Source organism: Acomys russatus, chromosome 22 (assembly GCF_903995435.1).
Source record: "Acomys russatus chromosome 22, mAcoRus1.1, whole genome shotgun sequence".
NCBI classification, from domain to species: domain Eukaryota; kingdom Metazoa; phylum Chordata; class Mammalia; order Rodentia; family Muridae; genus Acomys; species Acomys russatus.
In genome coordinates, this window is record NC_067158.1 from 11,952,892 (window position 1) to 11,966,032 (window position 13,141).

Here is a 13,141-nt window from a genome sequence, read left to right on the forward strand (position 1 = left end):
CTTGGGCCGGCGCAGCACGGGGTGGGGGTGGGGGACGCGTCAATGCGCAGGCGCGGGAGGGAGGTGCAGAAACTAATGGGAAGCCGGCGGGGGGCGGAGCGAGGGAGAGGAAGAGGGCGTGGTGTACGGCGTACCCCGCAATTTCCCTGGTGCCTTGGTCAGACATGGTGTTGGGGGTTTTGTTTTGTTTGTCTTTTGGTTTTTTGGTTGGTTGGTTGGTTTTTCCAGACAGGGTTTCTCTGTGTAGCCTTGGCTGTCCTGGACGTTGGCCTCGAACTCACAGCAATCCACCTGCCTCTGCCTCCAAGTGCTTGGATTTTAAATGCGAACATTTGGTAATGTAAAACATGAGGTTTAACTAGGCATCGTGATGCACCCCTTTAATCCCTGTACTTGGGAGGCGGATTTCTGTGAGTTTGAGGCCAGCCTGGTCTGCAAAGCAAGTTCTGGGACAGCCAGGGTTACACAGAGAAACGCTGTCTCGAAAAACAAAACAAACAAAAAGTGAGGATTTTACCCTCAAAAAGCAGGTGATAAGAGAGGCTTCCGTGTCCCGTAGAGAATCGAAGAGAAAACATGCAGGCCCTGAGACCCCTCCATTCCGCGCTCAGGCGCCCACCTGAGCCAGTTTACTTTCCTTGAATAGCTAACATTCCTGCGTCAGCCTCTTTGGGCCAGCCTCTTTGGGCGAGGAATAAAGTCCTCTGCCTTCATGCTGAGCCCATCCCAGAAGAGAGGTTGCTGGGCTGACTTCTAATCTTTTAAAATAAGGGGAAACGCAGTATATCAAGAGTGTTTCTCAGCAATAAAGCAGGAAAAGGAAGAAAAACGATTTTTTGTTTGTTTGTTTTCCTTTCCGAGACAGGTTTCTCTGTAGCCCGGGCTGTCCTGGACTTGCTTTGTAGTCCAGGCTGGCCTCGAACTCACAGCACAGCGATCCACCTGCCTCTGTCTCCCGAATGCTGGGATTAAAGGCGTGTGCCACCACGCCCGACACCAAGGAAGAAATTTTTAAATGGCAGTTTATAAGGGTATTGTAGAGCCTGTTAATGAATGCTCAAGCTAGAGCTATGCCGATGTAATTGATATCCAGGAATTATTAATATTAATAAGTACTATTGATTATTAATAGTACTGTGGATACTTTAGAACTCACTGTACTAAAGAAAGCACATGGACTCTAGAGTCTGTCTCTTATAACAAAAATCTATTGAGTAACAGACACGTTCAAAAGCTAACTCATTCTAAATAGCACCTTAAAAGAATCCTTTCCGGCCAGGCGTGGTGGTGCATTCCTTTAATCCCAGTACTCAGGAGGCAGAAGCAGGCAAATTTCTGATTTCAAGGCCAGCTTGGTCTACAAAACAGGAACCTGTTCTAAAAGGAGGTGGGGGGGGGGGATGGGAGTGAAGGCGTCAAAAAGTGAGGAGGGGCAGGCGGAAGGGCTCAACAAGCGAGTGGGTGCCATAGCAGCCCCAGAAGCTCCACAGCCATTCCCTGTTTGCCCTCTGAAACTGTAAGCCAAGTGCTTTTGTTTTCTTTTATAAGAATTGCTGGGGTTGGGGATTTAGCTCAATGGTAGAGCACTTGCCTAGCAAGCGCAAGGCCCTGGGTTCGGTCCTCAGCTCTGGGGGAAAATATTGCTTTGGTCATGATCTCTTTGCACTAATCGAACAGTAGCTAATACTATCTCCCACAAAGCTGTTCTCTGACCTCCAACATGCATTCTTGAGCTCACACTGACACACACACACACACACACACACACACACATAGTGGATATAAACATGTTTTTGTTTTGATCCCAAGTGTGGGAGGGGGAACAGAATTGTGAGAGAACAGGTGATGTTTAGCCACTACAAGACAACCTCGTGCTGGGGCTTGGTTTTTGCTAACTGAAAAACATCCTAGTGCAGACTCTGAGAGGAGATATATATACATACCCAAAAGTGGAGGTGGGGCTTTTCGGGTCTTGATATTGTTTGGCTGTTCATCGTTGCACTTTGAGATGCTCCCTAGAGAGAACTGCTCCAGAGAACGCTTCAGGGCTCCAGGTTCCAGCTGCTGTTCCAAGTTCCAGCAGCAGCTTTGGTGGAATTGCTGGTCTGCTGAAATCCTGCCAGCTACGCCAGGGGAATCACTCCCAAGAACTGAGTCCAAAAAGGTCTACTTCTCCTGTTCCCATTAACCTCTTTTCTCTCCTATCTAGGGTAGGTGGGTTGGAAGGGAGGTGTAAGCATTAAAGAACCCCAAATAAAGTAGGTTTGGAAAAGGTTGAAGCCTACACACAAAACTTAAAGAGAGTAACTACTCCTTAGAGCTGTTTGGACGAAGGCATTTAATAGTCAGACATGGTGGCTCACACCTACAATCCCAGCACTTGGGGAGCTGAGGAAGGAAGAAGAGTGCTTTGAGTCCAAGGCCAGTCAAAGATATATAGTTCCAGGCTATCCTGACTTATACAGACCCTGTCTCAAAAACCAACAGAAGAAAGAACTTAATGCGCAGTGGCCTGTATTGGTTCTGCTAGCCCGAACCGTGAAGGTGCCCACATTTGGCCATTTGGAATATGCATGGCCACTAATGGTGTTTGTACCCAATGCTTCCAGAGAGAGAAAAATCAGACCTGCTGGGATGGAACAGACAAAGGAATGCAGGGAGGCCAAGTGCATCTCTTGGCTTCCACCCTTGTTTCTAGGGTCAAAACTCTTCTGGCCACTCGACTCTGGGTTCTTTATCTGGACCTTGCTGGGAGTGTTTTCGTTTTTTTTTAAGACTACAGCCTTCAACTGTTCCAAATAGTAGATAAAGGGACTTACAGGGGTGTGACCTTCTTCAAAATCCACAGTCCCTTGCAAATGTAAAGTCATTTACTTTTTCCTAAAAAATCCTTTTAAGCTGTGTTCTTCACTTCTCAAAGTGTGATACTTTTATAGTTTGACAAATGACATACATTTTCTCTAACGTGGATTGGGATGTTATGCGACATCTGAAGTTCCTGGATCCAAACTTGAACCCACTCCCTGGCAGTGTGAGGTGAGCAATGACAGCTTCCCTGTGTCTAGGCTCCCTCATCTGTAAAGTGGGGTCAGTAATGGTTACTATGGGGCTTCGGGGTGTAGCTTGGTGGTAGAACACGTACGTGTGTGAGGCTTTGGGCTCCATCCCACCGTATTCCCACAGAGAAGTTTAATGCCCTCTGGGTTGGTTTGGCTGGCTGGTGGGCATCTTACTGTTTCTTTGGCTTGTTTTTGTTTTGTTGGTCCTCCAAAGCAGAGAGAAAAGAACAGGTCCTTGGGCTACTCTTGGGTCTCATAAAGGTGAAGTGACAAAGTCACACACTCGGCTCGGGTGGCACCAGGTGGGGCTGGTACATGAGGGGGCATGAAGACTGTGCTCGGAGTTTGTTTCCCCTTCAAGCAACAGGCATTAGCACACTCAGATGTGTTCTCTCTGTTCACGCCATGATGTTAGGGGTCTTCCTCGGTCACTCCACTGTATCTACATAAGCATGGCCTCTCTCTGAGCCTCTGCACAGCTCACTAATTCAGTCAGTCTGGCTCTCCAGCTTGCTTCAGGGGTCCTGTGTTCCTTTTCCTGTTGTTTTACAGACAGTGCAGCTCTGACTGACCCGGAACTTGCTACAGAAACCATCTTCTTCTGCCTCCCAAGGGGAGTAAGTAAGAGTAAAGGCGAGCATCATCAACCCAGGCCCATCCCCCTCCCTCAAGCAATGGGATTACAGGCCTTTATGTAGATTTTAGGCCTCCCAATTCTGACCTTCACACACAGCCAACACTTTACCTATGGAGCCATTTCCCCAGCCCCAACAGCAAGTTTTTTTCTTTTCTTTCTTTTTTCTTTTTCTTTTCTTTTTTTTATTTTTTTTATTTATTTTTTTTGAGACAAGGTCTCTCTGTGTAGCCCTGGTTATCCTGGACTCATTTTGTAGACCAGGCTGGCCTCGAACTCACAGTGATCCAGCTGCCTCTGCCTCCAGAGTGCTGAGATTAAAGGCGTGAGCCACCACATCCCATGAGACAGGGTTTCTCTGTGTGGCCTTCTTCGGTCCTGGACTCGCTTTGTAGACCAGGCTACCTTTGAACTCATAGGGACCCACGTGCCTCTGCCTTCCTGAGTGCTCGGGTTAAAGGTGTGCACCACCACGCCCAGGTAGCAATTTCATTTTTAACATTTATTGTTGTGTCTGAGATTGTATGGCAGGTGTGTGCAGGTGCCTGTGGGGGCCAGAGGTGGGTGTAAGATCCCCTGGAGCCAGGGAGCTGTGAGCTGTCTGGTTTGGATGTTACAAGCACTCTTCCTCTGGAAGAGTCAAGTGGCCATTTCTGCAGCCCCAGGAGGAAACTTCTTAAGGGAGACTTTTCCATAGCATGTACCTGTTTTAATGCACTGTCCCTCCCGTCCACCACACTAAGGCTCAATCTCCCAGGCTTTGCAGACGGGACAGCAGAGGCTCCAAATTTACATAGTCCTGAACTTGGGCCTTGATCAGGGCACGAGCTCTGTGTCTGGAGTTCCTATGCCACTTTTGGTAGGGTGAATGTTCAGACCCATGTTACAGTGAAGGAGTGGCCCAGCCGCTGTGGGTAGCTGAGTGACTGCTTCAACCAGGAGTGATCCCCACAGGAACGGTTGTGGCACCCCTCCAGACCCAATGCCAAGCTGGGGGATGTACTGCTTTCTCTGGTGTGAGTCCTTGTTCTCCATGCAACAACCAGTAGCCTAGGATCTCAGAAGTTCCAGACTCTGACAGAGCCCAGCCAGCCTGTGAGAAAGCAGGTGTGTGTGTGTGTTTGTGTGTGTGTGTGCGCGTGCGTGTGCGCGTGCTGGCCTGAATTTATGCATACGTGCCACATCTGTGCCTAGTACCTGGGGGGAGGCAGGAGAGGACATCAGTTATGAGCTACAGAACCAGGTCCTCTGCAGCAGGAAGTGCTCCTAACCACTGAGTCGTCTCTCCAGCCCATGAACTAGTTAGTGTCTTACCTCAGTTGTCTCGGAGGCTACCCTAATCCTCTATCTGCAGACCTTCCTGAGGGAAAGACTGGCACTTTCCCAGGCCTGCTGCCCTTGGTCCTCCAGGTGGAGGAAGCCCCTGGCTGTGGTCTACATGTCTTTAAAATTACCTATTTATCCCAGCATAGCCAAAAGTCTCACCTAGAAGACTGTTTAAAACCTGGGCTATGCCGGGTGGTGGTGGCGGCGCATGCCTTTAATCCCAGCACTTGGGAGGCAGAGGCAGGCAGATCACTGTGAGTTCGAGGCCAGCCTCGTCTACAAAGCAAGTCCAGGACAGCCAAGGCTACACAGAGAAAGCTTGTCTCAAAAAACAAAATTTTAAAAAATTAAAAATAAAAATAAATTAAAAACCTGGGCTATGCAGTGACTTTGAGCAACAGCAACAATCCAGCGGAGAACCCAAGTATTTCCAAAACCAATGGACTCCAGGAAGGGTGAGTAGAGATAGCAGCTTCTGTTGTATTTTCTGTGGTCTCCCAGTGTAGTCCTATCTGGTCTCTAGATCATGATGGCTTCACCTCAGCCTCCCAAATGCGCCATCAAATCCAGTTTTGGATCTCTTTACAACTGACTGAAATCAATTCAGGAGGGCTGACGCTTGCTTTGTACACAGCTTCCTGCTGGTCTTCTCATCCGGCCAGTACACAAGAACCCAGTGCTTTCCTGTGAGGTCAACTGCTGAACCCCACAGGTTAAGGCAGAAATCAGCCTCCTGTGGAGAGAAAAGGGGGCTACGAGTGTGGGACTGGGCACACTACAGTTAGCCTCAGTTCTGGGGCCCTGAGAATGCTCACTCCTGACATCAGAAACAAGGGCTGAGGAAGGCTGAGGAGCCCATTGCCCGAGCACTGCAAACCACACTGGGTCCAGCTGTACAAGGCTGAGTGCTAAGAGCAGCCCTGGGACCCTTTCCCAGGTCCCTCAAATGGGCCAGGAGAGCATACAAGTTACTTCTGGGAAGTCACCCAGCTCAGGCTGCCCTCTTCTGCTGGGTCAATGGTTTCAGCTTGACTCTCAAGTCACAGAATCCTTCCGAAATGCCCTACTTCCTACTTCCAAAGGGGCTTCCCCAACCTCTGCTGTTGTCCAGGTTTGACGGGTAGCACAGATGGATGCTGAGGACACATGGAATAACTTATTGTGCAGACCAGGCTGGCCTTGGGCTCACAGGGACCCACCTGCCTCTGCCTCCTAAGTGGCTAAGATGTTTTTAGATTGGGTATTGCTGTGTAGCCCAAGCTGGCCTTGAACTAACTATATATCCACTTTCCTCAGTTTCCCAAATGCTCAGGATAGATATGTGCCACCACACCCTGTCCTATAAAGTGTCCCTTTGGAGCCATGATAAAGTTACAAGATTACAAATGTGAGGCCGGGCGGTGGTGGCGCACGCCTTTAATCCCAGCATTTGGGAGGTAGAGGCAGGCTGATCGCTGTGAGTTCAAGGCTAGCCTGGTCTACAAAGCAAGTCCAGGATACTCAAGGCTACACAGAGAGACCCTGCCTTGAAAAACAAAACAAAATTACAAATGTGTAAGATTACAAACTCTCTGCCTATAGCTTCATCTTAGGAATCCAGATCGAGTTTTATTTCTGGGCCGTGGACAGACCTCACGTAAAGAACCATTCACCTTGCTGGAGATGGGGACGGGCTGTACTGCTGTAGAGCGCAGACTGACCCTGTCTCTCCAGTGCTCGTAACACAGCCATCTATGCACCGCCATCCCAGCCTAAAGGATCTTTTTCTAAGCTGTCATGACCCTGGCCTCCTCAGATTGTAGGATCATGAAACAATCTGTAAGGGACCCTAGCTTTATTATTAGCATGTGTGGCATGTGTGGAGGTCAGTGGACAAGTCTATGGAGCTGGCTCCAGACATCAAATTCAAGTGGCCATACTTTGCTGCAGGTGCTTGTACCCACTCAACTATACGTAACAATTCTAAGAAGCACTTCCTCTGCTTGACCTTGGAGCTGGGAATACGCTGGGTGAAATTCCTTCAGTGCCAAGAGGGTGCCAGGAAAGCTTCTGTGGCTCTGGGAGAAAAAACTTTAAAAAAAGTTTTGCTTTTTGTTGTTTTTATTGTTTTGTTTTGGAGACAGGGTTATGTAGCTCTGGCTTGTCTTAGTCCTCACTATGTAGACCAGGCTTGCCTCGAACACACAGAGATCCACCTGTCTGCCTCCTGAGTGTGTACCACACCACGCCTGGCTGGCAAAAGTAAAATTTTAAAAAGTGAAAAGAAAGGCTTGGTATTTCCAACTGCATCAGCATGTTACAAGTTTCTGGGTCTGAGAATCAGAGAATCCTCCTTTCCTAAACCAAGTCAAACAGCAGGTGTGCCAAGTTTCAGGATTGCTTCCCTCTTGCCACATGACCAGACCTACCACCAGACCACCAAGTGGTCATCAGGGGACATCAAGGCAGCCAGGCCAGCAGAAGAGTGTTCAGGGCCTCTGGTTCATCACTGAGTGGGCGGGTACCCTGGGACAAGGGCACCCTCACTAAGTCTAGTAACATGAAGGGAATCGCCCAAGCCTCAGCAGCAAGGCACAGTTAAGAAGACACTCCCAGCCTGAGATGTAGGCAGAGCGGGGCTCTGAAACTCAGTGATGAGTGACCCCAGCTACAGAACCAGCAGAGTAAGAGCCCAAGGTTCCTGACCAAGTACCTGTCTCCAACAGTAGCTAGTTTGCTACAGCGAGATGGCAGCACGTTGAGGAAGACTTTGGCGTGCACAGCAGGTCCTCTCATGTCCTGCCATGCAGGTACTAGTCTAGGCGTTCCTTCTGTCAACCACAAAATGCGGTAATGACTAAAGTGCTGAAGTTACTCTAACGGCACTGCTTCCCAGTGACAGCCTGATTCCAGACCGCTCTTCCGGCACAAGGACAACGAAGGCAGAGGGTGGCAGAACCTGCACACTACTATCATTTGAGTATTCATCCAACTCATTAATTCAACAAACATTTATTAAGCGCCTATGTGTGCCAGGTCCTAGGGACCCAGAGCTGTACGGTGCTTAGGCCCTGCCCTCAAGCAGCTCACAGCCTATGGGCAGACAGCAAACACACAAGTGACAATGTGCCGTGAAGTGTTGAGGAAGAAATATGACAAAGTGCTGAAGCACAAAGGAGGAACTGAGGAGCACTTCCTGGCAAGGGTCAGGGAGCGCTTCCTACAGCAGTGCAGTGAGCTCCGTGCCACGGCAGTGCCTTGCCCTTCGGTGCCATATCACCAAAACCTTGAAGGCTGGTCCACAAAGGACCTGTGGATTGAATGGAAGCTAAGTCTCTTCCCTGTCTGCCAGCCCGTTGGTGACCAAGGAAGCTGTTCCCTAAATCAATGGGCCGATGAAGGAGCAGCAGTTGACCGTGGGTCACCTGCCAGGAGCCCCGACATGGGTTAGGAACAGAGATCACTTACTGCTTCTGTCACCACACCCTGGGCCTCTGATTGGTCTCAGGGATTCTGAGCTGGCCTGAGATTGCTTCTTAACACTGTGAAGAGGCCCTCAACTCCCGCCTGTCACTGCTCTTCCTTCCAGTATGCAGCAAGCACCAGCTAACACCCAGGTGCCAGACACGGCCCTTGCTGGCCTGTCACAAGAGGCCACAGCAGGAGGCCCGACCCGTAGAACATTCACAGCCTCCGCAGCAGCTCAATGAGCTGCTGGATGTTTTTGTTTTGGTTGGATAAGCCATTCCTGATGTTTTCTAGCAGGCATCTCTTCAACTCAAAAATGGCCTCGCTGTAAGCCAGGCTCACGCTGGCCATGGGTGGCGCTCCATGCCACAGGGCTGGGATGTGCCAGATGTGCTGCCTCTCGGCAAGGCCCGCCAGTGTCCGGAAGCCCCCTCCCTGCTTCTCCATGTGGGGAGAAGCCCTGCTCAGGTCGGTGGGAGGATCCAGGAGCTGCCTCCTGTCTCTCGGCTTGGGGCTGGGGACAGGCAGGTCATGAAGGTTCTGGTATACAAACTGATAGTTGGGCATGTGCCCCGTTTTTTCTAACCTCAGAAAGGCATGAAGAATAGCGGGCGGAATGTCCTTTGTTTCCGCTAAACTGACCACAGTGACATTACTTAGCCCCATCAGCAGCGTGGCTAAGGAAGCCTCCAGTTCGAACCTGTCTCCAGCAGAGGCCAAGGCCCCGCTGATCAAACCCCCAGAGTCTATTACCAGGATCTGGTCACAGCCCAGGTCCTGGCTGAAGCCCTCAGCTACAGGGAGGAGCTGCATGAAGGATCCCCGGGGACTAGAGCTCCTCCCTGTGGCAAACTTCAGGCCAAACATGGTGTTAAGCAGTGTAGATTTCCCTGTGCCCGGCACCCCCAGGGCAGAGAGAACCACTAGTCGAGATCTCCTGTCTAGGCAGACGTGCAGCTCCTTGAGAAGGCCAGTGACCCAGCGAACAGGGATGCTCAGAGTGGCCCCATCGACCAGCTCCAGGGGCAGCCCACCCAGCAGCAGTTCCACAGCCAGGCCTGGGAAGTGGGCAAAGCGCCTCTGGCCAGCAGGCAGCCTCCCTGCCTCCACCAAGCAGCTCTCGGCCTCATAGAACTGCCCCATCTCCCGAAGGAAGTGCTCCACACCCAAGGGCTCAGGCCAGAGGGACTCGGTCAAGTCTGAGGCCCCGCCCAGTTTAGGTCTCAGGGTAAGAAGGGTCTCTGGAGGCTGCCTTGGCCTCGGCTGGCCTAGGCGAGCCAAGCCCCACTCCATCCACCTCAGGAAGTACTGCCTCTCGCCCAGAGAGGGGCTGCTTATGCCCAGGATGAACTCCTGCACCCCCGAGGTGGGCTCCTGGCCGTTCTGCTGCACCCGGAGCTCTAGGACCCGGCGCCGCAGCTCAGCCCGGTGCTTCTCCGGGGGCTCCTGGAGCTGGCAGAACTCCCTTTCCACTTGGGCAGCCTTCCTTGCGGGGTCCCCCTGCAGACGCAGCTCATCTCTCTTGTAGGCGTCCACATCCTTGATCTTCCTGAGGATCTTCTCCATCCGGTCCTTCGCCTTCTGACACTCCTCTAAGTCCTCGTCGACCCTGAGGCCTAACTTGCGTGCTGCGTGTGCCATGTCCTCCACAGACACCCTCCTGCAGGGAGAGCGCGCCACACTGCACAGAATCGCTCGGATCCTCCGCACGAAGCTGTCGCTGTCGGTGCTGCTGACCTTCACCAGGACGTGAGAGTGGTCGATCTTCAGCACGGGGGTGAGGCGGTTCAGGAAGCGCAGGTTCGTGTTCCGTTTCCCTCGGTAGGGGCTCAGGATGAAGTAGTACTTGGTGCTGGACTCCTGCATGGAGCACAGCAGTTTGTACTCCTTCTTACTGACGTTGTCGGTCAGAATGAACACGGCAGAGGACACTTCCGTCAGGAGCTTGAACTGCAGCCAGTGAGACCCAATGTCACCTCTCAAGTTCAGAAAGGCCACGGGCTCTGGGAAAATATCCAGGCCCTCCTTACCACTGGGGAAAACCCAGGAGATTTCTACTAACCCATCGGCAATCTCTCGAGGATTGGTGCCTAAATTGAGGTCCCGGTGCCAGAAGCAGTCCCACTGCCGGCGAGCCGGGCTGAGGATGGCATTGAGCAGCTGGGACTTGGAGTTGCTGCTGACGTCCATGCGGACGAAGGCAAAGGTGGGCACCCTGGACAGGACCGCACTGTCTTCTCGAAAACTCCCAAGGCCCCGTGGGGGCTGGAACCACCACGTCCGCACAACGCCCCGCAGGGCCCAGAGCAGAAAGGTGTGGTAGTGGTTTTCAGAGTCGGGCAAGACAAGTGGGAGTGCAAACTGACAGAGGGACATCTTCTGCAGGACCTCCTGCTGCAGAAAGGTGTCTGAAGACAGGAGAAGGGCGCAGAGAAGGTCTAGGGGGTTCACAGGTGTGTCGGGCATGGGCAGCTCAGAAAAGGAGTAGATGTCCTCAGCGGAGATGTCCTCCGCAGGGTCCCAGTACATCATCTCCTCCTCCATCTGGCTCCCCTTCTCCGCAGGCCAGGCGTCCGGAGGCATGTCCAGCACCATGGTGGTGTTCCTGGCTTCGGCATTGAGGGCCTGCAGTTTCCTGAGGAAATGCCAGGGGAGGTCCTTGGGAGCCCGAGGAGCCCAGTTCTTCATGCTGTCAAAGCTGATCTGCAGGGCGTCCTGGAGGGTGAGCTTCTGTGCCTGGTATGTCTCCAGTCCCAACAAGGACAGCATTTCCTGAAGCCTGCTTCTCTCCACTGTAGGGGGAAGAAAAAAAAATGGAGACATAAATGTTTAGCCTCCATTCTCAAGTCAGGGCCAAAGCAGGGCTGGAGAGGCCAAGCCTATGAGCTGGAGAGGACACGCATAGCGGGCTGGAGAGGACCTCCCTGAGAGCAGCATGCAGGTCTGAGGGCCCAGCATCATAAGCTGGCTGGCCTATGATGGGGCAAAGGGTAAAACCTGGATCAACTACACCACCTACCTAAACTGTATGAGACATTAGCATAGAAAGGAAAACGGGCTGGCAAGATGGCTCAGTGGTTACAAGCACACACTGCTCTTCCAAAAGTCCAGTTCTCAGCGCCCTTGTCAGGTGGCTCACACTGCTTGTCTCTCCAACTCCAGGGAATCTAAAGCCTTCACAGGCAGCAGCATTCACATACACATACCCACCAGAGATAAGCACCCATACACATAAGCAAAGCTAAACATACATCTAAAGCCAGGCATGGTGATGCACACCTTCAATCCCAGTACTAGGGAAGCAGAGGCAAGAAGATCTCTTAAGAATTCAAGACTAGGCCGGGCGGTGGTGGCGCACGCCTTTAATCCCAGCACTCGGGAGCCAGAGGCAGGTGGATCACTGTGAGTTCAAGGCCAGCCTCGTCTACAAAGTGAGTCTAGGACAACCAAGGCTACACAGAGAAACCCTGTCTTGAAAAAACAAACAAACAAAAAAAGAATTCAAGATTAGCCGAGTCTTTACAGAGCATTCCTGGCTACCCAGGATCACACTGTAAGACCCTCTCTAAGCAGAAAGAAAAGAGGGCAGGAGAGATGGTTCAGAGGTTCTTTCACGTGAGCAACCACATGGTGGCTCACAACCATCTATAATGAGATCTGGTGCCCTCTTCTGACTTGCAGGCAGAATGCTGTATTCAAAATAAATAAATCTTGAAAAAAAGAAAAAAAAAAAAAACAAGGAAACTTACATTTAAGAATCAAGAGAGTTCATGTAAATGCAGTGATTTTTAGTTTTTCTAGACTCTGCAACACCTAAGTCTGAGCTGGACTATAATTAGCACGAGCAGCGCACGTTACCTGGTGCTGAATGCAAACTCACTTCTCAGGCCTCAGCCCAGGCCACAAGGTTCTCACCCCTCATGCCCTAGCCGAGTCAGGATTCTGAGGGGCAAGGCGGAACACGCCTGTAATTCTAGCACGCAAAGAGCTGAAGCAGAGCCAGGTGCAGTGGAGCACACCTTTAATCCCAGCACTCGGGGAGGCAGAGGCAGGCAGATCAGATCACTGTGAGTTTGAGGCCAGCCTGGTCTACAAAGTAAGTCCAGGACAACCAGGCCTACACAGAGAGACTGTCTTATGAGGGGTAGGGGGGCAATGTTGAAACAGGAGGATTGCTGCAAAATCAAAACCAAAATAAAATACCCAGCAAAAACCTGCCCCAAAACCTGGAGAAAAAAAATGTCACCAGGAAATTCCCATGGGTATACAGCCACACTCGGGGTTGTCTGGTACTGTTCTTGGAGACTATTTTTAAAGGAAAGCAACAACCATAATCTCAGCACCACTTTGCAAATCCGAGACCAGTAATGCAGGGTTGTGCTGTGAATTGGGACTTTGTGTTGCCAAAGACTGGGAGCCTTCTGCATGCCAGGCAAAGGTTCTACCACTAAGCTTCATCTCCAACTTTGTTTACATATCAAGATTCATTAACATATATATTTAAATTATTATTAATATTTTAAGTTTTATTTTTGTCTTCTGTTGTTGCTGTTGTTGAGACAGGGCAGCTCTCTGTAGCCCTAGCTCTCCTGGACCTCACTTGTAGCCCTGGCTATCCTTAATCTGTGCACACCAGGATGGCCTCAAAATTACAGGCCCGCCTGTCTCAGGTGTG

At 51.1% G+C, this 13,141-nt stretch overlaps 1 protein-coding gene across 5 annotated transcripts in view; it reads right to left on the reverse strand.

Annotated features, from left to right (window-relative positions):
* Positions 1 to 8,376: 8,376 nt before the first annotated feature.
* The window catches only part of Urgcp (upregulator of cell proliferation), a 37,106-nt gene continuing 32,341 nt past the window's right edge, over positions 8,377 to 13,141 (reverse strand). For all 5 annotated transcript variants that reach the window (XM_051165366.1, XM_051165364.1, XM_051165367.1 and 2 more), the window contains exon 6: positions 8,377 to 11,258. In XM_051165366.1, the coding sequence (XP_051021323.1) occupies positions 8,683 to 11,258 (2,576 nt within the window). In that variant the 3' untranslated portion in view covers positions 8,377 to 8,682. The remainder of the gene's footprint in view (positions 11,259 to 13,141) is intronic.